This window comes from Copadichromis virginalis, linkage group LG1 (genome assembly GCF_057382275.1).
Source record: "Copadichromis virginalis isolate Kocher_CV1m ecotype Utaka linkage group LG1, C_Virginalis_male_GT1.1, whole genome shotgun sequence".
Classification (NCBI taxonomy): Eukaryota; Metazoa; Chordata; class Actinopteri; order Cichliformes; family Cichlidae; genus Copadichromis; species Copadichromis virginalis.
This window is the reverse complement of record NC_140618.1, coordinates 6418126-6440974: the sequence shown is the minus strand read 5'-3', so window position 1 is coordinate 6440974 and position 22849 is coordinate 6418126. Positions and strand designations below refer to the sequence as shown.

Here is a 22849-nt window from a genome sequence, read left to right as displayed (position 1 = left end):
GAGCCAGAGAGCCAAACACACTGCTTCATCTGAGCAGAAAGAGGTGGGTGCAGGAGGCAGCATCGTGTGTTGCCTCTGGCTGTGTAAGGCTATTGGATTCTGGTAATGCAGCTCAGGATGCTGTCCCTAAGGATCAGTGCTGATGCTGCCACTGTTGAAACATGGTGGACTTTTCTCCGTTGCTCTTTTGAAAATAACAAAAACCTAATGTACAGCAGCTAAATGGACACGTCATCTCAGAAGGAATGTCAGTGCAGTTGGTGTTTTTCATATTTTTATTCTGTTGGTTTGTTTTGCAGAGTGCAACCAGGCAACTTCGACTGGCTGTGCGCAGATTTCCTGGGTAGAAGTAGAAATACTGATGTTGTGTAAATGATGTCGGTGCTCCTCTGCTCATGACATTTAAGGGATTACAGAATATACAAAAATTGTGGCCTTCTCCTGGCAGTGACCGTGAACAAAGATCTAAAAACAGGGTGACCTACATTAGCATTTCTTTCTTTTCTTTTCTTTTTTTCACCTGGAATTGCAAAAAGTGAAAACTAGGCTACAGGATCTCCTGCAGGATTTTTCTAGTGGAAGCCTCTCCTAAAAATAAGGAGCACATCTGCAAATGCCAGAAGACAGTATTACACTTTAATGAAATATATACACTGATCAGTCTGCATATTAAACCCACCTGCCTTATATTGTGTAGGCATGCCTTGGGCTGCCAAAACCGCTCTTGACTCATCAGGGCAAGCTGTCGTGTCTGGCACCAGGACATTAGCAGTGGATTCTTTGGGGCCTGTAGCTTATAGGCATGGAGTCTCTGGCAACTGGGCTTGTACAAGTGCATCCCTCAGATATTCACACTGGGATCTAGAGACTTTGCACTGTTTCTCAAGTTGTTCTTGAGCACTGCTGCCAGTTTTGCTTAATATCACTTAAAATAATTTTCTTTGTCCATTAGGACCTTTTTTTGAGTAAAGTGCACTTGCACTTGCAGACTGTATGACATCTCTGATGGGTCTGAGTTCAGCCCAGTGAATTTCAAACCACACTTGTGATGTCAAGTCAGGTCAAAGGTAATACATGCTAATTATTAAAAAGCTGCAAACTCCTGCCTTTCCTCCTAGCCTTGAGTCATTGTTTATGATTTTGAATAGCTTGTCTCATGGATTCATGCTGTTTGCATCAATAACTGCGATCATACACAGCTCTAAATTAAAGAAGAGCTCAGCTTCTCCCCATGGACCCAAGCATCACAGTGCAGCAAAACAAAGAGGCAATTTTCACACCTTGTTATAATGCATGATTGAAAGGTATAACAAGCGTTCATTCTTTTTCTCTGTAGTTCCAGCCTCGCCTACAAATCTCCCCAAACCTTTTGTGCATTGTTTGCAGCTACACAACCTTGACTTCATTAGTTTCCTCTGCTGCCTCTTGTTTACTCCAGCTTGCATTGACTGGACTGGTTGCAACCGATTTCTTGATATTAAACAGTTGCACAGCTGACAACTACAAACAAGTTGTTAAATGAATCTAAATTAAGTCAAGTCACTCACAGACAAGCTCAGCGCTACGAAGCATGTGGAAGTGGATCAGATGTTGGCAACAGGTTGGTGTTTACTACAGGTACTTAACTCAAAGGTAGCACAACAAACATTTCTGTGTTTTATAGTATTTTAAACACACAGTAAAATGACATATGTGTCATTTACATTTAGATGATCACATTGTAAATGTTAAATAATACCAAAGTTAAAGGGCAAAGAAGAATAGCCGTAAAAAATGCGAACATTTACTGAGGCAAATCACAGCTTTGGGTGAGGATTTAGCTCAGGCGTCGGATTTATTTAAGGCTTTAGAAACTGCAGCTTTTGAAGTAAGCTAATGCATTTTTATTTGTCTCGTTGTTTCATTCCACAGTTGAAAAACAAGGAAAAGGAAAGGTAACTGCCCCTGAACCAGGTGCTGATTGTTAATATGTCTTGTGTGAAAGCATCTGTTAAAGGCTGGGTGCACCATTTTCTCACATGAACAAACTCGTGGCAGATATGACACAGCCCATTGGTCAGCCCTGATGAAGACGGGGCAGCTTCTGTGTGCATGTGTGTGCTCCTGTGGCAGTTTGCGTGCGCATTAATGTGCCCTTGGTGGCTTTTCATTAGGCGGCATGTTTATGTGTGTTTGGAAAATGACTGAAGACAATAAACGGTGCTTAGTGTGCAACAGGTGTAGCTCTCAGTTGGAACCGATTTGCTGCTATCAGCTAAGGCAGTAGTGCCTCCAGCATCAGCTTCTTTTGAGACCCCATAGATTTACAGAAAAAAGCCCCTGCCAGATAGCGGTATGTCGAAAACGCAGCGCTGAACATTGAGCTTGTTTAATTGTTGTGTTGGGGGCCGATTGGAAGCGCTTGTCCAATTCTAGCAGGGAACAAAGCCAACATTGTTATCGCCTGTACCCAGACCCGCTTGCCAATATACCTGCTTTCTTTCAGTTTTAGGGAGGAAAAGGGGTGGAGAGGGGTGAGGCTGGGGTGACAATGACAAACAAACCAGTTACATTTTTCCTTCCTTCTCTTTGTTTGTTTGTTGTTTTGTTGCCACCCCTAGCTCAGTCAAAGGCAGCAGTATTAAGCTTACGCTGCTGTGATTGGGGGCTTGTTTTCGCGTTATCAAGAAAAGAATACCAGGGAAGGTTTACCTCCATCTCTCATGGTTCATCACTCAATCTCCTCTCTCCCTCCACTTTTTTTTTTTTTTTAAATTTGGAACCGCTCTATGGTTTCTTGTTTATGTGGCATTGAGCACACACTTCACTGATTCAGCCAGTTCCCTGATAAAACAGGAAGCAGAAGGTATGGCTACTATCGCTCTGCCTTCTGCCTCATACTGATTACAGAAGAGAGAATAAGAATACGCCTCTTTTTTTTCAATTATTGCAGTCTTTTATCTTCACTTTGACTACAAATTTAGATTGTCTTGCTCTCTTATATCTTGCTTTTCCAATTATGTTATCTGTCTTTGTCATCTGCCTTATTTCTTTCATTCTCTTGGCAAGAAAAAGGCTTTCAGGATTTAACAAAATCTGCGTTAAAAATGATCAGCATCCCATATTCAGTATTTCATTGTTCACTATTTATGACAAATTAACACATATCTCATTGGTTGATCCGTACAGGGTTTGTGTTACATGCTGTAATTCTTTATTTGGGGATCCAATGGAGCTCTTCCCTCATGCCTCTTGAATTTATGGTTAGGTCACCTCATGAATTTATCATCCTACAAGTATCATTGATATCAGTCTACCTTTCCCATCTCACGCTTCAATAAAATTTATAGGAAAAGAATGTGAAGCCTTTTTCTAAACTTCTACATAAATGTAACCTAAAACACAATTTAGTTCATAATTGTTTCTTGTATTTCTGTACTGAATGTAATGTAGAACTATAGAACATTCCAAGAGTTTATACAATCCTTTCTTACAACTGTATATTTACTACATATTTTATAAAAGGTATTGTACATTATAGAAGTGCTGTTAACTGTGGTTACTCTGTTAGCATTGAGATGCAAGCAGGTCCTTTTGTGGCTTTGTGTGTGCATTTGTTTTTCATCCAACAGCTCGTGTCACAGATGTGGAATTGCAGCAACCATTATCTCAGCGTCAGCAGGAGTAGAGAAGTTATTGTTAAGACTGGTATGAATGATGAATATCAACGTTTGTGTATTTTCTCTTGTAGCATCTGCTGTGGAACTATTCGGATACCATCTGACTTCTTCCATCTTTTTGCTCTTTTTTTTTTTGCTTTTCAATCTATTGCTGTTTTTTTTTTCCTTTCTCATCATCTTCTCTCATTTTCTCCACACTGTCGGTGCAGTGAAATGGCCCATTGTAAAAGAGCAGACTGTGTGCGTCTGAGACATTAGCTGCTGATTTAGTGGGACATTAGCTTGATGGATGGCTAGGCAGAAAACTCCTAACAACAGTTGATTTGCATCCAGAGAAACTTGCAGCTTGAGACTGAACAATGTTAAGCTCTCTCTTGGTATTTAGTATTTATTTATTTATTGTCATTGTCAAGAACAATGAAATTGCGTTTGGGGCTTCCATTGTTTATGTTCTACATCTATTGAGGACTTCCACTGCACCGTTTCACAGCAGAGGAAACTCGAGACCTTACCAGTTTCAAATTGAGCAATAGCAAAGCATCTCCACTCGTTTTATCCTGCTTGACTTTATGATTGTTTGATGCAGTTGAAGTCGATTCTTTAACAGATGTATTATAAAACATTGTTTCTATCCATTGTTTAAAAGGTCAAAAAGGAGGGAAAGGAAAGGTGATGCACAAAGTTGCTTTGTCCATCACCCATGAAGTCCTGTTTTTTTAAGCTAGACTTGAGCTTTTTGCCTGTTGCCCTGAAGCATGTGTGTTTCTTTTTGCCTGTTTTACTCTTAATAGGTCCACAACTCACAAAAACCCCCATCATGTTATAGTGAAATGAGCAGTAGTGTCTCTGTTTATCAGAGACTTTTTTTACTACAACTGCACATGTTCTTGCAATTAAAGGTTTTGCCCTTTGCTGGCCATTAGAAAATATATTGGATTACAGCACCTTGACATTGGCTTCTCTCTTCTTTTCTGCGCCAGGGACTTTGTGTATTTTCTAATATGCAGACTGTGGGCAGGTGAACGAAACCCAGTGTTGTCTGTTTGGTTTACTGTCTGCAAGGTTGCGCTAAAACGCTTGGCTGAATATCATCAAACCTGATGGAAGGGTGGAGCGCAAGCAAAGAAGTAGCCCTATGAATTTAGTACACCCGTTTCACTTTTTAAAAAATTGTTACCTACAGTATTGGCCTTGGCAAAAGACGGCATCCTCTGAATGTCCTTCTGTTTAATGCTAATTCACCCCATCAGCCTCTTTATCTGACTGCCAATGTGACTTCCATTTTCAGTTGACTGAACACATATGCATGCACACACACAGATGACATTCCCACCCTCTCGTCCCGCTTTCAGTAGCCTTCACTTTTTATTCATACACACATATATTTTTTTCTCCTTCACACAGACACATCTCTTCTTGATCTGGTTTTCCTTCATCTGTGTCTCCTTCCGTCTCTCTCGATATCACTCTCCTTCCTGTCCGTCTCTCTTTTGCTCTGAAACAAACGACAGTGCAGAATGGATGTCCCCTTCATTTGCGTCGGCATAATGTTCTGATGAAAAATGAAGTGATCCCTCCAGACAGATTAGTCATCAGCGAGGGGACCTCTGCAGGAGAGGTGTGTGGGCATGTGCGTGTGTGTGAGAGACATAAATTACTCTCCCGGAGCCCTTCTGTTTGACTATGCAATATTTCAGCATATATTATTGGAGAGCTACGATCTGTTTTTGTATTAAGATCTTTGAACCGTTGTTCAGTCCTCAATAACTAATGCTGAGCATGAACCTTGATGAACTTGAACCATCCTAGTTTATCTTTGCTCATCCATGTAGTGCAGACAGACTTTCACAGTCAGGACTCCAGCTGAAAAATGTCCCTTTTTTCCTTATGAAATGACCTTGGTCATTACCTGCTGTAGTACATCCCACTCTGGTGACACCAAAGCAATTAATAGATGGGGGCACTCTCTCTTTATACTAGCTCATCCTGGCACTGTGGAGTCGGAATTCAAGGGATTTTTGTTTCTCTTACACCAACATCACAGTAAGTGTTGCTTATTAATATGTTTAGAAAATGCCTACTGCTGGATTCAATTCTGTTGCAAACATGCTTTTAGTTGTCTGGGTTATATCATAACATGTATAGCCTTTATGGCAATCATTTGGGAAGCCTGGTTTTTATCCCATATATCTAAAAATCCTGTGAAAATTAGTTGCAGACATTTTCTAACTGGAAAAATGAAAAAAGTTTCAATTGTAAATCAGGAACCAAGTGTTAGACATTTAATTCTGTTTTTGCAATTTTAAAAGACTCTATATAATTAAAAGAAAAGAAGGGGGCAAGCAGAGTAAACATCTAAATTATTAACAAGACTGAAAGTCCACAGTACTGCCAACAGCTTTGTTAGGCTGTACTTAGGCACAGTGGTGTTTTTGAGCTAAATGGTAAATGTGTGCTGGCGTGCTTGCAGTGACAGCGGTACTCAGTCTTAATAGTTATACAGGTGTTTGGTCATAAATCAATGGAAAAGTAAAACCTTGGATCTGATTACACAAATTAAATGTCAGAGGATGATTAAAGTTATTAAAATTCACCCAAAGGGGGTCATGAATGTCTGTACCAATTTTTGGGATCTGAGTGAAATATGAAATGTGAATCTCATGATAGCGCTAGAGGAGATCGACATGCTGTAAACAAGAATCCTGGTTTCTGTAATGGGAGATGGGGGATTAGATAAATCTTACATCTTACTGGTGTCTTTGCTGTGCATACCATAAGTGGCTTTCTAATCTGCTTTTTGTAAGAATTTATGTACACGATAAAGACTTCACACTGGTGCAGTTACAGCAGAGCAGGTGAATGAATTAAAAAAGTACAAAGAGTGATGTGTCGTATTTAAAAAGAATCGGCTTTGCTGATTTAGACACGCAGTCGGGATCACATTTTCGATTCCTACAGTCAAAACTAGAAGAGCTTGTGGCGTTTCAAGGCTGATGGTGCATTTTGCATTTAAAAAAAACAATTCAAGTGTTTCAGGAAGAATAAATTCACATGTGAATTTAATATGTCATACCCAGATAACCTGTGTGATGGGATTTATATGTAGTATGTATTCGTATGTAGTATTGTTTACAAACACTTTTCTGGACACAGTACACACTACAACTTTTAAGGACAGAAATTGGGACTTCTGTGGTTGCAAAGGCATACATCTATAGGCATTTTTTTGTTTTGTTTTTTTATTTCCAAGTCTAATATTGATAAAGCAATGCTTGCTTTTCTTAAATTACTTTCAAAAATCAATAAGTTGGGTTACTTTTTGTTTGTTTGTTTGTTGAGCCAAAAATGTGCAATTAATTATTTCCTGGAGTAGTGTTTCCTTTTTCATAGCATCTTGATTCTAATGTGGCTGCAAAAGAGGTTAAAAATACTTAATTCATGAAATTATATAGTTTATAATTGCTTTAGCAATATATGAGAACATGTCAGATTGTAGTCTGAGGTTATGGAACAAGGGTGAGAGGACCAGAGGCGACGGGCAGTCAACCCCGCTAGAGGCCAGCCACCATGGTACAAGTCGAGAACAAGGTCACAGGGCTAGGGGGCACCTAGCAGAGGCCCCCTGACAAGGAGGAGGTCCAAGCTACCCTGAGCCAAAGTGGCCAATGAACACACCAGAACATCCAGTCACATAAACAAGCAACCACATCCCAGGGAGGGGTAGGAGCAGGGAGTGGTGACCATGTTCCACAGGGTCAAGGCTCAACAAGCCCCAGACCCAAGCCCAGCCACGCACACACACACCCACATACAGACCATTCACTCACTCACTCTCACCCACTTTTTTCCCCAGCTCACTCAAGCAGTGTAGAATTTTACTGTGCTAAAGAAAACCTAAATTAAAATGATGACCAAGTTTCCTTACCCTCATAGAAAACATGGTTAAGTCTGTAAAGTATTTAAACATGAGCAAGCTGACACTCTCAAGCAATGTGCCCTATAAAACATTAACATAAACTGGCTCTTGTCACCTTATGCAGCAAGATGCCTTTTTTTTTTTTTTTGTTTGAATGAAAAGGAAAAAAAACAAACATCTTTAGTCAAAGTCATATTCCTCCAGGACCGGTTGCTTTTTCTAAACTGTTGCCAAGAAGCCATCTGTTGTCACTCTGCCTAAAACTAAAAGAGGAGTGTGCCAAGTAAGTTTATTAGATCAGTTTTTGTCATCTTTGATCAAAGAAGAAAAAAAATGCATGTCAAATATCTTTGCCCAATCTTCTTCTAAATGGAATTTAACATAATCTAATGTTACCCGAGTGAATTTATGCCTGAATTTGCATACAAACAGATCCAGAGAAATGGATGAGGCAGTGACACAGCTGCACACCCTGAGGAATTTTACAGGTCAACCATTACAGCACAAGAGAGGTGTAACCTTGCTCTAGAGCTAGTTAAATATATTTCACATGTCACAAATGAGGACTAGCTTGTGAACCCTAAAGCAGAGAAAGTATGTGCTGACAGTGCATTACTGGATAGCTTGTGTCTGACTCTGGCTCCCAGTTTACATAGCGATATAGAACGAAATGGCGAGGAGGGTGTCACTGTGTTACCGAATGCATTAGTTAAAATACACAAGCTAAAGTTATGTATGCATGTGGGTCAAATGAATAACTGAACTGTTTGTTACCAATATTTATCATATCTGGTACATTTCATGTTGTTCATGCTGTCTGTTTTTAGTTTTTTATATATATATATTAGGGGTGCAACGATACACAAAATTCACGGTTCGGTTCGATACTTTGGTGTCACGGTTCAATATTTTTTCGATACAAAAAAAATGTTCATACCTTTTTAATTTATCATTTATTAAACTTATAAATATATATTTTAACTCAAAAGTACAGTTTTTAAATTTAATGTTGCTGAAACAAAAGTAATTTAAAAAATAAATATATCTCTGGGCTCTCAAAATTTCAAAATCCCTGGTAGCCCTTCGGGCAGGGACTCTTCAGTTTTTGGTAGCCCAAAATAAATTTAAGTAGCCCAAATAAAAAAGAGAGCAATTTTTTGATTGATGTTTTGTTTCCTTTACAATATTATACATTAAAGTATAATATTGTAAAGGAAACAAAACATTAATCAAAAAATTGTTGAAAAACAAATTACAACATTGTATAAAAATTACAATCATCAACTCAAATACTTGGTTCTAATTGAACAGAAATTTCTATGAACTTGTAAGAACTGTGTAGGACATGAATCCATCTGTGTCAGATCCTGAATTTGAAATTTCCACTGAAGTCACGGGTAAGAGACAAGTGGAACCAAGATCTAGGCCATTTGCTTTTTGAAGTTTGCAAAGACTGCTAAATTTTGCCAGTGGTAGTTCACTCCTTACAACATAGTACGCTGTTCTAAACAGATTTTTTCAGGTTTATTTTTAGTATGTTATTTGCAATTGGTGTTTGTTCTGTGAAAGATATTGCAGACTGAGCAATAATGCATTTCTTGCATTTCTCATGGGTTCTAATGGGGGCCTTTCTTAAAATGACTGGTCCCAGTAACAAAGGCGCTTGTCGACTCAGAAATCGAGAGAAAAACCAACAACACACCCGGAAGAACATTATGTTATTTATTTACACGGGTGCACATAAGTGGTCCGCATGTGCGCATTCGCTGTCAAAATAAAAGACGCGCACCAGATAAGAAGTTGCAACGCGCATTTGCGTCCATATAAAAAGCACTGTTTTTGTCCGCTAGAGTGGGATTTTCACGGCACATTCCGCACCACACCTCTGTGCGTTCATCATTTGTTTGAAGCCAGCTCACCTCCTGCAACCACTTTTCCGAGAATAAGTGCTTCTTTTGTGGTTCGGACTCCTTCTGACATTTGTTTGGAGGTGGAGGAACACCAAAATAATTGCTTAAAGGAGCTTGCTTCTTCGACATCTTTAAGAGTTCTAAACAAATGTCTGTCCTCCTCCAGAAAATCTTATGTATGCAAACACGCGTTGCAACTTCACATCTTGTGTGCGTTTTTTTTATTTTATTTTGACAGCGAATGCGCACCTGCGGACCACTTATGTGCAGCCCCGGTTATATAGCTTGTCTTGCAGCCACAGAAATTCTTTTGTCCATGAAACCATAAAGCTGCACTTTCTTTTTGCCTTATAGTCTGATTTGTCATAACTTTTCCGTTTTGTGGTAAACTTTTCTTTGGCGGTCACTTCTTCACCCTGACCTGTCTTATTTGGCTCAGCAGAACTAAAATATATATCCTGCTGCTTTTACACACACACACACACACACACACACACACACACACACACACACACACACACACACACACACACACACACATAACGGTCAGCGATTCTCTGCCTGATCAACCTCTCACATGTTTAAGCTTGCTGCGGGAGATTTCACTTGTCATGTTTGCATAGTAAGCCAACGATTGATAAAACGATGTCAGAGGAATTGGTGCGCAAATTATCATCACTCACCAATCAGTACTGTCGCTCTCTATACACAGTTTGCGCGATTGCAAAGTGAAAGCAAACAACAAGCGCAAATTCAAACGCGATTTCAACATGTCACATATTGACAGTGGCTCATCGATGCCAATGACATAATTATCCAGCTACATTTCCGAAAGAATGCAAAAGCATTGACATATATTTTTCCTTCCTACAATCCGGTTGTTCAGTGATGACGCAACGAATCCTACTTCCGGGTCTAAAGTAGTCTGCGTTTAATATGGCTTTTGTGTTGTTAACATGTTTAATGTTATGTATTTTCTTCTATTTGATCTCAAAAAGCTCCTAAAACAGTCAGTGATCACTGTTGACCTCCCTCGGCTTTTATTACCACTAATCATTTATTTAAGCTCAGTTTTTAAAACCTTAGGATGTAACTACAGCCCAGCCCATGCAGCAGTATATGAATGACTAACCTCGTATTGTGGATGGATTATCTCAGTTGTTCTCCTGGCTGAAGTTTGGTCCTTTTACAGCATCCTGCCATGCGATTACATTTGTTCCTGACCACCGAGAACACTCACGTTAACTTTTATCGAGTGGAAAAAAAGTTAGCTTGTTTATATTATGCTAACATAGCTGTCTCTCTAGCGGTCACGTAGCACATCATTATATACCAGCTAGCCCAACTTCAGTAACCCTACAAACGTCACTGTTTAGTTTTCTGTCTTCATTTATGCTGGAAGTGATAGCAGAGCTGTATGTTTTAATTTGTTTCCAAAACCCTGCAGTCAGGACATGCTATATTGTATTTAGATAGAAGCTAGCGAGCTAACTCCCTGCTAACTTCTAACTCCGTTAAATGTCATAAATTCCGTTTTCATGGATGCCTGGATGTTAAACTCAATTGTTACACCTGGTAGAGGAGAACTCTGATCATTTTATTAAAGATGAAAGCCTAGACAGTTTTTCAACTCTCAGTAATGCCATAGTGATCGTTTGATATGTGGACCTGCAGCAGAGTTTAGGTCCAGACACGGCTAGTGACGTCAGACTGAACAATCGGATAGCCCGACGGGCAGGGCAGAGATAGATTTTGGTAGCCCGACTGGAAAAATCGCTAGCCCCGGGACGTCGGGCTAGTGATATTGCAAGCCCTGTATCTGGATTGAGGAATCACTCATCTTTGGAAAAGAGAGTTTATTACAGAGAAATGGCTCTTTCCCAAATAAAAGCTATACTATACGCTTCTTCTGGGCTATATTCTCAGCAGCATATTGTAGCGGGTCAGGGCTGTTCTGTTTGTACAGTTATGTTTTGTTTATGTTGCCATAGTGACGGGTGACGCCCTCTCGCTGCAACGGTGTGTCCTTCCTGGGTCAGAGGGCGCCCTGTGTGTTGTTGTTGCTGCTGTGCTGAGCAGTTAGCTAGCGGCAGTGTTCTTCTGCAGATGTCAATAAACGGCTGTGCTCCCTGGCTACCTCACGGGAAGCAAGACCAAACGACACCTCCGTCTCCACCTTGTCTGAGCTCGCCACAATATTAAACATATCAGGTCCCCATAAGGAGAATCATGTGCTAACGGCTGTCTAAATGACTCGGGTAAAGTTTGTAGCATGCATGTGTAACAGTGTTTATGTGGTATTATTCCACTTGCCGCAAATATCAGTGTAATGGGGAAACAGCGCCCCCCTCTCGGTGTGGCTGGTTAGGTGAGGCTGGCTGCAGTAATCGCTGCCAGTCTGCCGTAGCCATATGAGAGGTGAGTTGTATTGTTCCGCACACAATATAGCTAAGTAGTACAGACACATAAAACATGTTTGATTAGCTGACGAGCACCGAGTGTAATAAGTGCTTAGTGGACACATGTCCAACACCAGTTTTATGTACTTTTGTCTTATGTACTAAAGCGGAATGCTAATGAGATGTTCTGCCGTAGTGTGCTGTGCGGAGTGGTGTATGGCGAGCCTGTGTACTGATAATACACCGTTGTTTCCATTCAGGTACATCATTTGTTGTTGCTGTTAATTTATTGTATATTAGAAATTGTAATATTGCTGCAGTAATCGCTGCCAGTCTGCCGTAGCCAAACGAGCCTGTGCACTGATAATACACTGTTGTTTCCATTCAGGAAATAAAGTGGCAACGATCGATCAGAGACTCCTTGTCTTTTTAAAAACACTACACAACGCAGAGTCGAGGAGTCTGTTTGGGCCGAACTGTTGCAGCGGGATGAAGCAGAAACCGGTTACACATGCTTGTTGTTTTTGTCTGCTTCCACTTGTCTTTGAACCAGGATGATGTCGGCGTAAATGTGCAGTCATATTCGTTGTGTTCCCACTAGTGCTGTCAGCGTTAATCTCGTTGAAATGACGTTAACGCCACAACACGGCAAATGTCCGTTAACGAGCTACCCCTGATCACCCCGTGCATGAGGCTAGATGGCCAACACGTTAACGAGCTAACTGCGCTAACACACTAATTCCCACCCATGTAATTGAGCATTGCATGGCACATCCAATGACGTCTTATCAATCGCTAACTGCTCGGTGCGGCAACCGTACAGCAACAACAACACACAGGGCGCCCTCTGACCCCGGAAGGACACACCGTGGCAGCGAGAGGGCGTCACCCGTCACTATGGCAACATAAACAAAACATAACTGTACAAACAGAACCCCAAACAGCCCTGACCCGCTATACATAGCCCCCAACTAAGGGGTCAGTCGTCCCGACGACCCCATTACCCCACACAAAGTCCTGCAAATGCCCAGGTGCCTTCATGAGTGCAACGAAACGATACTCGTATCGATATTGAACAGTGCTTTTTACGTTCGGTATGCACATGTATGAACAATACAAAATTTGTAATTTATTTTATCAACTTTCCTTCTGACGATGCTGTCTGTGTTGAGCGCTCAGTGAATCTGCGTTCGACTACTCCGCCTAGGCTGCACTGTCGAGCGCAGATCCACTGAGCGCTCAACACAGACAGCATCAAGAAGGAAGAGCGCAGGGCAAGCTAGCAAGACAGAAGTTAAGCTCTCCTTGCAACATGGAAAATTTAACCTCCCCCACCCTCATTCAGATCTGGCGTTTGGAATTATTTTGGTTTTCATGTGACGTATGACCCTGAAGGTAAGCGCGTCATGGACTAAAGTAAAACAGTATGTTGGATGTGCCACGCAATGCTCAATTACATGGGTGGGAGCTAGTGTGTTAGCGCAGTTAGCTCGTTAACGTGTTGGCCGTCTAGCCCCATGCACCGGGCGATCAGGGGTAGCTCGTTAACGGACATTTGCCGTGTTGTGGCGTTAACGTCATTTCAACGAGATTAACGCTGACAGCACTAGTGGGAACACAACGAATATGACTGCACATTTATGCTGACATCATCCTAGTGCAAAGACAAGTGGAAGCAGACAAAAACAACAAGCATGCATGCTACAAACTTTACCCGAGTCATTTAGACAGCCGTTAGCACATGATTCTCCTTATGGGGACCTGATATGTTTAATATTGTGGCGAGCTCAGACAAGGTGGAGACGGAGGTGTCGTTTGGTCTTGCTTCCCGTGAGGTAGCCAGGGAGCACAGCCGTTTATTGACATCTGCAGAAGAACACTGCCGCTAGCTAACTGCTCAGCACAGCAGCAACAACAACACACAGGGCGCCCTCTGACCCAGGAAGGACACACCGTTGCAGCGAGAGGGCGTCACCCGTCACTATGGCAACATAAACAAAACATAACTGTACAAACAGAACAGCCCTGACCCGCTACAATATGCTGCTGAGAATATAGCCCAGAAGAAGCGTATAGTATAGCTTTTATTTGGGAAAGAGCCATTTCTCTGTAATAAACTCTCTTTTCCAAAGATGAGTGATTCCTCAATCCAGATACAGGGCTTGCAATATCACTAGCCCAACGTCCCGGGGCTAGCGATTTTTCCAGTCGGGCTACCAAAATCTATCTCTGCCCTGCCCGTCGGGCTATCCGATTGTTCAGTCTGACGTCACTAGCCGTGTCTGGACCTAAACTCTGCTGCAGGTCCACATATCATACGATCACTGGCATTACTGAGAGTTGAAAAACTGTCTAAAGTCTTTCATCTTTAATAAAATGATCAGCGTTCTGCTCTACCAGGTGTAACAATTGAGTTTAACATCCAGGCATCCATGAAAACGGAATTTATGACATTTAACGGAGTTAGAAGTTAGCAGGGAGTTAGCTCGCTAGCTTCTATCTAAATACAATATAGCATGTCCTGACTGCAGGGTTTTGGAAACAAATTAAAACATACAGCTCTGCTATCACTTCCAGCATAAATGAAGACAGAAAACTAAACAGTGACGTTTGTAGGGTTACTGAAGTTGGGCTAGCTGGTATATAATGATGTGCTACGTGACCGCTAGAGAGACAGCTATGTTAGCATAATATAAACAAGCTAACTTTTTTTCCACTCGATAAAAGTTAACGTGAGTGTTCTCGGTGGTCAGGAACAAATGTAATCGCATGGCAGGATGCTGTAAAAGGACCAAACTTCAGCCAGGAGAACAACTGAGATAATCCATCCACAATACGAGGTTAGTCATTCATATACTGCTGCATGGGCTGGGCTGTAGTTACATCCTAAGGTTTTAAAAACTGAGCTTAAATAAATGATTAGTGGTAATAAAAGCCGAGGGAGGTCAACAGTGATCACTGACTGTTTTAGGAGCTTTTTGAGATCAAATAGAAGAAAATACATAACATTAAACATGTTAACAACACAAAAGCCATATTAAACGCAGACTACTTTAGACCCGGAAGTAGGATTCGTTGCGTCATCACTGAACAACCGGATTGTAGGAAGGAAAAATATATGTCAATGCTTTTGCATTCTTTCGGAAATGTAGCTGGATAATTATGTCATTGGCATCGATGAGCCACTGTCAATATGTGACATGTTGAAATCGCGTTTGAATTTGCGCTTGTTGTTTGCTTTCACTTTGCAATCGCGCAAACTGTGTATAGAGAGCGACAGTACTGATTGGTGAGTGATGATAATTTGCGCACCAATTCCTCTGACATCGTTTTATCAATCGTTGGCTTACTATGCAAACATGACAAGTGAAATCTCCCGCAGCAAGCTTAAACATGTGAGAGGTTGATCAGGCAGAGAATCGCTGACCGTTGTGTGTGTGTGTGTGTGTGTGTGTGTGTATAAAAGCAGCAGGATATATATTCAGGTCACTTCTTCAGGTCAGGGTGAAGAAGTGACAGCCAAAGAAAAGTTTACCACAAAACGGAAAAGCTATGACAAATCAGACTATAAGGCAAAAAGAAAGTGCAGCTTTATGGTTTCATGGACAAATGACTTTCTGGTGGCTGCAGATAGGGGTGATTGCTCAGTTCTTGTTCTGTTTAACCTTAGTTCAGCCTTCAGTACCGTTGATAATCAAATCTTAATCCACCGCTTAAATCACATGATAGGGATGTCTAGCTCCATCTTGGGGTTGTTCAGTTCATTTCTGCGAGTAGAACACTTTTGATGTCAGTGAGAAACTTTTGGTCAGCTGTAGCTAGATTATCATGCAGCGTTCCGCAAGGCTCTATCTTAAGTCCCTTGTTGTTTAACTGGTATATTGTGCCACAAGGCCATATTATAATTAGTTTGAAATCCATTTCCTATCATCTGTATGCAGATGATATTCAACTGTACCGTTATTCCAAACCTTATAGTTAGATAAACTATCCATTCTAATGGAACTTCTTAAGGAAATTAATGGTTGGATGAGTGTTAAATTTTTGCTCCAGAGAGCATTAAGCCCCAGACTAGACATCATTTGGGATCTTTCTCATCCACTGTAAAAGCTACAGCTTCAAATCTTGGGTTAATTTTTAATCAATTTTTGACTTTTCATGTTTACATAAAGTCTTTGACCTTCTATTGCTTTCTTAAGAAATATCGCTAAACTCAGGACTGTTGTCTCTAAAGGTAAATTGGAGATGCTTTTTTATGCCTTCATTGCCTCATGATTATAATATTGAAGGCTTCTTTAAATTGCCTTCAAGCTGTCCAAAATGCTGCTGCAAGGCTTTTAACTCACACTCACAAATTCTCACATATCACCCCATTGTTAAAGAGTCTGCGCCAGCTTCCATTTAGTTTCAGATCTCAATTTAAAATCTTGACTCTTACTTTCATGGCCTGATGTGGAGAGGCCCCCACTTACATCATCTTCTACATCATGCTTCTTCCTTCGATCTGCTGATAGTGGTCTTCTGGTGATTCCACGTACCGATCTAAAAAATAAATGGGATTTTGCCTTTCAAACATTTGTGCCAAAACTATGGAGCAGTTTACCTCTCTCTCTTTGCACCCTTGACTCTGTGTCTTCTTTTAAAAAAAACAAAACAAAAAACCAGCTGAAAATGCATCTATCCAGATCTATCAGGCATTTGAATAATATTTTTGTGTATTATAGTTTTTTTTTATTCAGTTGTATTTTAATATTGTAAGAATCTATTGAAGTGCATTACAATCTTAAAAAGTACTTATTCATTAACAGTAAAACATATGAAAAGTGTCACAGTCATTGGTAACGTGGTGATTCTCTGCAACAATTGCTCACAAGTGCAGAATTTCTTTAAGTTGTAAAACTCTGGTTGCCCACTCTCCTTAGATTGCTGCAGCTATTTTGGATTTTTTTATATATAAATTTATAGCCTTTTTTTAAGGCTTGCTGCTGGGTTTGCTCTGGGCTCCTCTATATGACGCTGAAGCTGGGAGGTCCACTATTCCCCCGCCCCTGACATTGAAGCTGTGAGGCGCATAGTGCTCTCTCTCTCATCTTATACTTATTTATTACATTTATCTGATTTGTTTATTGCGCTTTAAACAGAATCTTATGGGGGGGGTGTTTTTGTTTTTTTTAATTTCATTTTTGTATTTTCCAACTGGTAATTTTACTCTGTTGATTCTTGATTTACCACCTAATTCATCAGTTAGAACGAGATGCTTTTGATATTCGTAACAAAGAGCTGCAGGAGAATACTTTACAGCCTAGAAAACAGGCGCTTTCTTCACTGGCCTTTCAACTACTTAGCTGTGAGCAGATGACATTTCCAGTTTTGCAACTATTAACCCACCACTTCTTCTGTCTGTCTCTATCTTTTTTGTGTCTTTTTAGTCAAGACAACTATTTTGAACTACCAGAGTCCCACCACTGGTCTGTTCCCAGTAAAAACATGCTCTACCTGCAAAGAGGCAAAGGTCCGGGACTCTCTGTACTGTGCTGCCAGTGCCTGGGCCTTGGCAATGGCATATCGGTTAGTATGCAAAATGCACACGCATGCAAAATAAACTGTGTAATATATGTTTGTTTATAAGTATGCAATATGTCTTTTTCCAAAATTTGTGTGGACTTAGGAAGCTGGCACCTTAGCTGTGTGCTAAAGATAGTGCTTTTTACCTAAAATTGAGTTACAAAACTCATAGAAAGCTCAACTTGACCAAAGCTGTTTGGCAGATTACCAACATGTACGTGTTTGTGGGTGAGTGTGGCTCCAAGATAAGCCCAGTTGTACTAACAAGTGCACACAATCCTTGAAATTATTTGAAAATATGTCTTTTCACACACCCAACCCAACAAGCTAGAGGTTGCAGGGTCTGTAATTGGTGCAATCATAGAATATGGGTAAACAGCTAGTGATCTGTACAAGTTAAAAACTTAGAACTCATGTTTATGTTCAGTTAGACTTTTTAAAGAACTTTTCGATTACTGTTGTGAGAGTATCTCAGACTGAAATCTAAATTCATGGTGAGTAGTGGAGGCGGAGGTCATAAACACAGATGGTTATTGCAGTGAGTCCAGTTTCTTGTGGGCAGAGGTCTTTCTTGCTGTTATATAGTGATAGATGGTTGCAGCATGTTGTGCTTCTGAATATGCCACTGACCCATAAACTCAGGAGTAGCTGAAAAACCAGTCCTATGTATTGCCTTTTTTCAGCATCACAGCAACGCTGGTGTAAAAGAAATACTAAAATAGATGGACAGCTCAGTTTGTTGGGCATTATATGAAAGCTGACCAAAAAGCCCCAGTTAGTTTCACAGGTTTTTTTCCCTGCTCTCTTCGTTTTCATGCTTACTGATCCTCATCTTTAATCTGCCTCTGTCATTTGGAGGCTTTGCTTTTTAACCACATAGGGGTTATTACTTCTAGAAGAACATTTCAAAATTTCACTGGGGCCACCAAACCCCTTTATCAATGTTCCCCTGTGTTGATGCCCAAATTCCTCTTAAGGAAAGAGCACTTCCACAAAATGAGCTTGTAACAGGGCACAGAAGAAGGGTGGGGGCAAAAAGATAAAGAGGAAGGAGGCAGAATTGGAAAGGGGAGGTATACGAGAAGAAAGAGTGAAAGTGGAGATGCGGGAGTGGTAGAGGGGAGATTTAAGCTGGTCAGGGTTCGCAATAGAGAAGAAGAAGTGGAAGATGGCGAGAGAGGCAGAGAGGAAACTAGATGGAGGGGGAAGACGGAGGGAAAGAGCGGGGTAAAAATAGAGTGTACTGCAGTGATGTGACCAGAGGCAGATCCCAGTCATCAGTCATGGCTGCCTCCTATTAGAATTGTCACTGGGATTTAATTAAGATGATTCTCATCTGACAGGCTTGGATAGTGCCATTACTTACTTCACACCCAGATGCTGTGTGTGTTTGAGTATGTGTGTGTGAGATTCAATGACAAGACTGGCAGTTGGAGTTACCACAAACTTCTATTTTAAGGAAACATGATAGCTTTTATCTGCAGCTTTGCCTACTCACTTTTCTATTTGTTATATACATTTTCTTGTTAATGACACTGGGTAGCTCTAGTGAAAATTTCCTCTCACTAACAAGTCCATGCAGTCAGTTTTGATGCACGGGGTCATGTCTTGAAGGCAGTCATTAATGCATTGTGTACCTCGTAAATTTTAAACAAGTATAACATCAGTGGCTTAGCTTTCCTTTGTTGTTAGCCAGAGTCATTACTAGCTTGACCTTTGTCAAACACATCTGACATCTGCCAGCCTCAGAAAGAATGAGCTGATTCGCACTGTGGTCGCTGCAACCAAGGAACAAAGTGGCATTTTACTACCAGTATTCATTTCAGGACTTTCAAAACTTTTCTTTTCTATACCTAACAGATTTAATTTAAAGCTGATTTGTTTCCCCACAATTTGAATGCATTTTTCTATAGTGCATTCATTCATGTTTTTGTTAATTTGCATTCACTATTAAATGTAAATTGTGTAAATTGTTAAGAGCTTCTGTTGGTTTATCAGCACTGATGACTAATATACTTCAAAGTCAGTACTACGTGTGGGAAAGTCTAAAGAGCAAAAAAAAATCGCAGTATGATCATTATTTCATAGCTATGGGTGACTGAAACAGCCAGAGAACCATTGTATTTAGTCTTGGGTTAAGCAGTTTGATCTTCACAGCAGTCCTGGCCAACTGACAGCTTTAACGGAACAAATGATTGACCATTACTACTCTTCCAGTCCTCATCAGATCAGGATTTGTGTTGTCCATGTCAAAATCACATGGTAGTTCTCTGTATCACAATAATATTTAGGATGGATCCACAATCCTATTGATGAAATATGGGCTAGGCAAACATTTCTAGCTTTATGAATGCAAAAGTTTGGCTTGATCTGGGTTATGTCAACCTAAACCTGATTCATTTTTTTATTTTTTATCTTTCTTACCCCAAAAAGGGTTCAGCAGGTTATTTATTATTTGTTATTTGCTTAAACCTGGGAACAAAATGGCTTGACCAAAAGGTAGTAAGGAATTAAAGACTTAATATTTAGCATTATTTATTTATTATTTATTAAGCTGGTTCTGATGTTCTGCTTCTCTTTCACTCATATTTTATTTGAATAAAATAACAGTTTAGACAGTTCTACAATGTGTCTGATCTTCTGACTACTTGGACTTTTTTTTTCCTCGGAAAACTTGTCCTTCATATTAAGTTGTGAGATCTCTGCTGTTATTTTCGGACATTTAAGGAGTAAGAATACTGACCAAAAGACCAACTGTGACTCCAGTTAGTAATATTTGCCATTTTTAAAACAAAAGGAGTTGCTGTAGGTGACAGTTTGTCTTCATGTGTTCGGCCTTTGTTCCCTGCCCTTCAGACGCATTGATGATGACATGGGACGAACTCACGAGTTGGAGCATTCTGCCATCAAGTGCATGAGAGGAATTCTCTACTGTTACATGAGACAGGCCGATAAGGTGAGTGTTTCATCCTGGCTCAGTACAGCTTCTGCATGTTTGCATAAAAACACCCCCGAAATTACACACTGCGTTGCAGATCAAAGGTATATTCCTGCTCATCAAAGCCTCTTAGTGCTACAGCCTTGGACACATCTGGTTCCTCTTTCATATCACAACAAATAACAAAAGGAGCCAGTTGATATAGTCCTGAGGGCTTAATAACCAGCAGTCTCCTAATTTCCAATGACTTTTGCTCCGAAGGAGGAAAATTTCACGCCACCTCTACTGAAAACTGATGAATGTGTAGAGTAGGCTGTGAATGAGGAAAAAAATGGCAAACCATGTTATGTATTCAAAGAAAAGCCAGATATGTCTCCTGAATATTTTTTTTTTCCCTCGTTGAGCATATTTTTTTAATAGAGCAGCCTGCTGCGTCCCTGTGTATCTGCACGTATATGGTGTGCACCGTTGAAAGGCATCCTCTTTCATCTTGCCTCGACCTTGACGATCCAATTTAGGGGAGAGAGTTTCTCTGTCTTAATTACAAAGCTGCGTTTACACAGTTAATTACACAGAACAGCTTTTGTTATGGCCCCGTCACCAACGCTTACGAAGTACATGGCATTTTTTATGGAAACTGTGACATGGGGGCACTGCAGGGCAAATATCACAGAGCAAATACAGCAGCTGTGCCCCACTGATTAGATAAGATAGTGTATGAGGAAGAAAGGATATCTTTTATTTAACAATTACACTTTTCTTAAAGGAAAAGATTCTACCTTTGCCATTGATAAACAAATGAGGTGGCTGTTTATGTTTATTTAAAGCAGCTCTGTTCGTACTGAATACAAAGGTATACCGAAACATTTAGAGATTACTGATGATAACAATGATAATAAAAATATTAATGCTTAAAATACATTGTTTAAAATTTCACCAGATCTTTTCTCTTCCTTCAAATAATCAATTCCTGTATCTTTAAACAATGTCCTGAGGTGCTTAAACTTAATTATAACAAATAAATAAATATAATACTTGTGTGTTTTCCTCAAGGAATTGGACAATACTGCAGGAGAAACTCATGAAACAGAGCTAGTGAACAACAGATACAACATGCTATATAGATGCTCTGCTTTTATGCTGATTTGCATTGAAATTCAGGCAGCGTTATCATCCAGAACAATATTTGTTAATACAAATTTTTATATATGCAACAGAGGAACTCACTGTCCGGGCTTATTAAGGCTGCAAACAACACTCTTTTCCATTTCTATAGTTAACTAACACCGGCCTTCTTGTGTTACTGTGACATCCCTATCCTTAATACATACATACAGTGGTGTAAATGAAGTTCTTTATGATTAAGAAATAAAAAACTCTAGATGGCCCTGTGTGGAAAAAGTGATTGCCCCCTAAACCTGATGACTGGTTGGGCCACCCTTAGCAGCAGCAACAACAGCTATTCAAGGATTTGCAATAACTGTCAATGCTGTGGAGGAATTTTGGCCCACTTACCATTATTGCTAATCCAACATCTATTTCTTTAGCATATTTTAAGTCATTTTTTGTCAGTTCAGGACTCTGCAACTTTACTTTTGTTTTTTGTAATTTTTTTTTACTGTGCTCCAAATGCTAATTATGTGCCAGTGGCTGCTGGAACACTAAATAGGCCAATAAGTCAGTGTTTTTGTATACGGCTTGTTACACTGCCTGAAGAGACCAAAACATTGATCAATTCAGGGATATGGTCACAGATCTAAGCGTAAAAACGTGAGCTGATCATTTAGTCGTGATGATCTAAACAGTTATTGAGCTCACTGTATCCCTTTAACATAACTTTGTTTTGAAAATGAAAGTCATTTCCTTTTCAGTGAGAAATGATAAGGAATTGCAGTTAATTGACTTGATGAGATGCAAGAGTTTTGTGCGTAGCTAAAGATGGAAAATAAGTGCATGAAAGTGGACTGTTAAAACAGCAGGCGTTGAAGTAGTTTGCTAAATTGAAGCCCATATTGGCGCATTGCAGCACTTGAAACAATAAGCAAGATCAGGGGCCTCTTCAAATATCCCAAGAGTGGAGCCACTTGACACTGTGGCTCTGCAGGGGCAAGAATCAGGGAGACCACTACACAAAAGCAAGTTTTATAGAAACATAAACAACAGCGTTAGCTGCTGACAGAGGTACCCCTCTTATTCTGTACACATACGCACATAAGCATTACTCACTATGGGATGGCAAGAAATGGAGCAGTTTCAGTGAAAGTGGGACAGCGGGTCTCCACTATGACCTGACTATATAGCAAAATAGGTGTGAGGGGGGACGACGACAAAAGAACCCAAATAAAAGAGCTCATAGCGTAAAGTACAGGAGATAGAGAGCTAGAAGTAAGAAAGAAGGTAGGAAGTAAGAAAAACAATGGAGACAACAACGAGGGATTTAATGATAGAGAGAGCAGTGAGAG

General features: G+C 40.2%; 1 protein-coding gene across 3 annotated transcripts in view; it reads left to right on the top strand.

The window, feature by feature from the left end:
* Nucleotides 1–22849, top strand: part of phkb (phosphorylase kinase, beta) — a 100034-nt gene that overhangs the window by 7519 nt on the left and 69666 nt on the right. For all 3 annotated transcript variants that reach the window (XM_085436554.1, XM_085436480.1, XM_085436635.1), the window contains 2 exons: nt 17314–17452; nt 20306–20405. In XM_085436554.1, coding sequence (XP_085292680.1) covers nt 17314–17452; nt 20306–20405 — 239 coding nt within the window. The remainder of the gene's footprint in view (nt 1–17313; nt 17453–20305; nt 20406–22849) is intronic.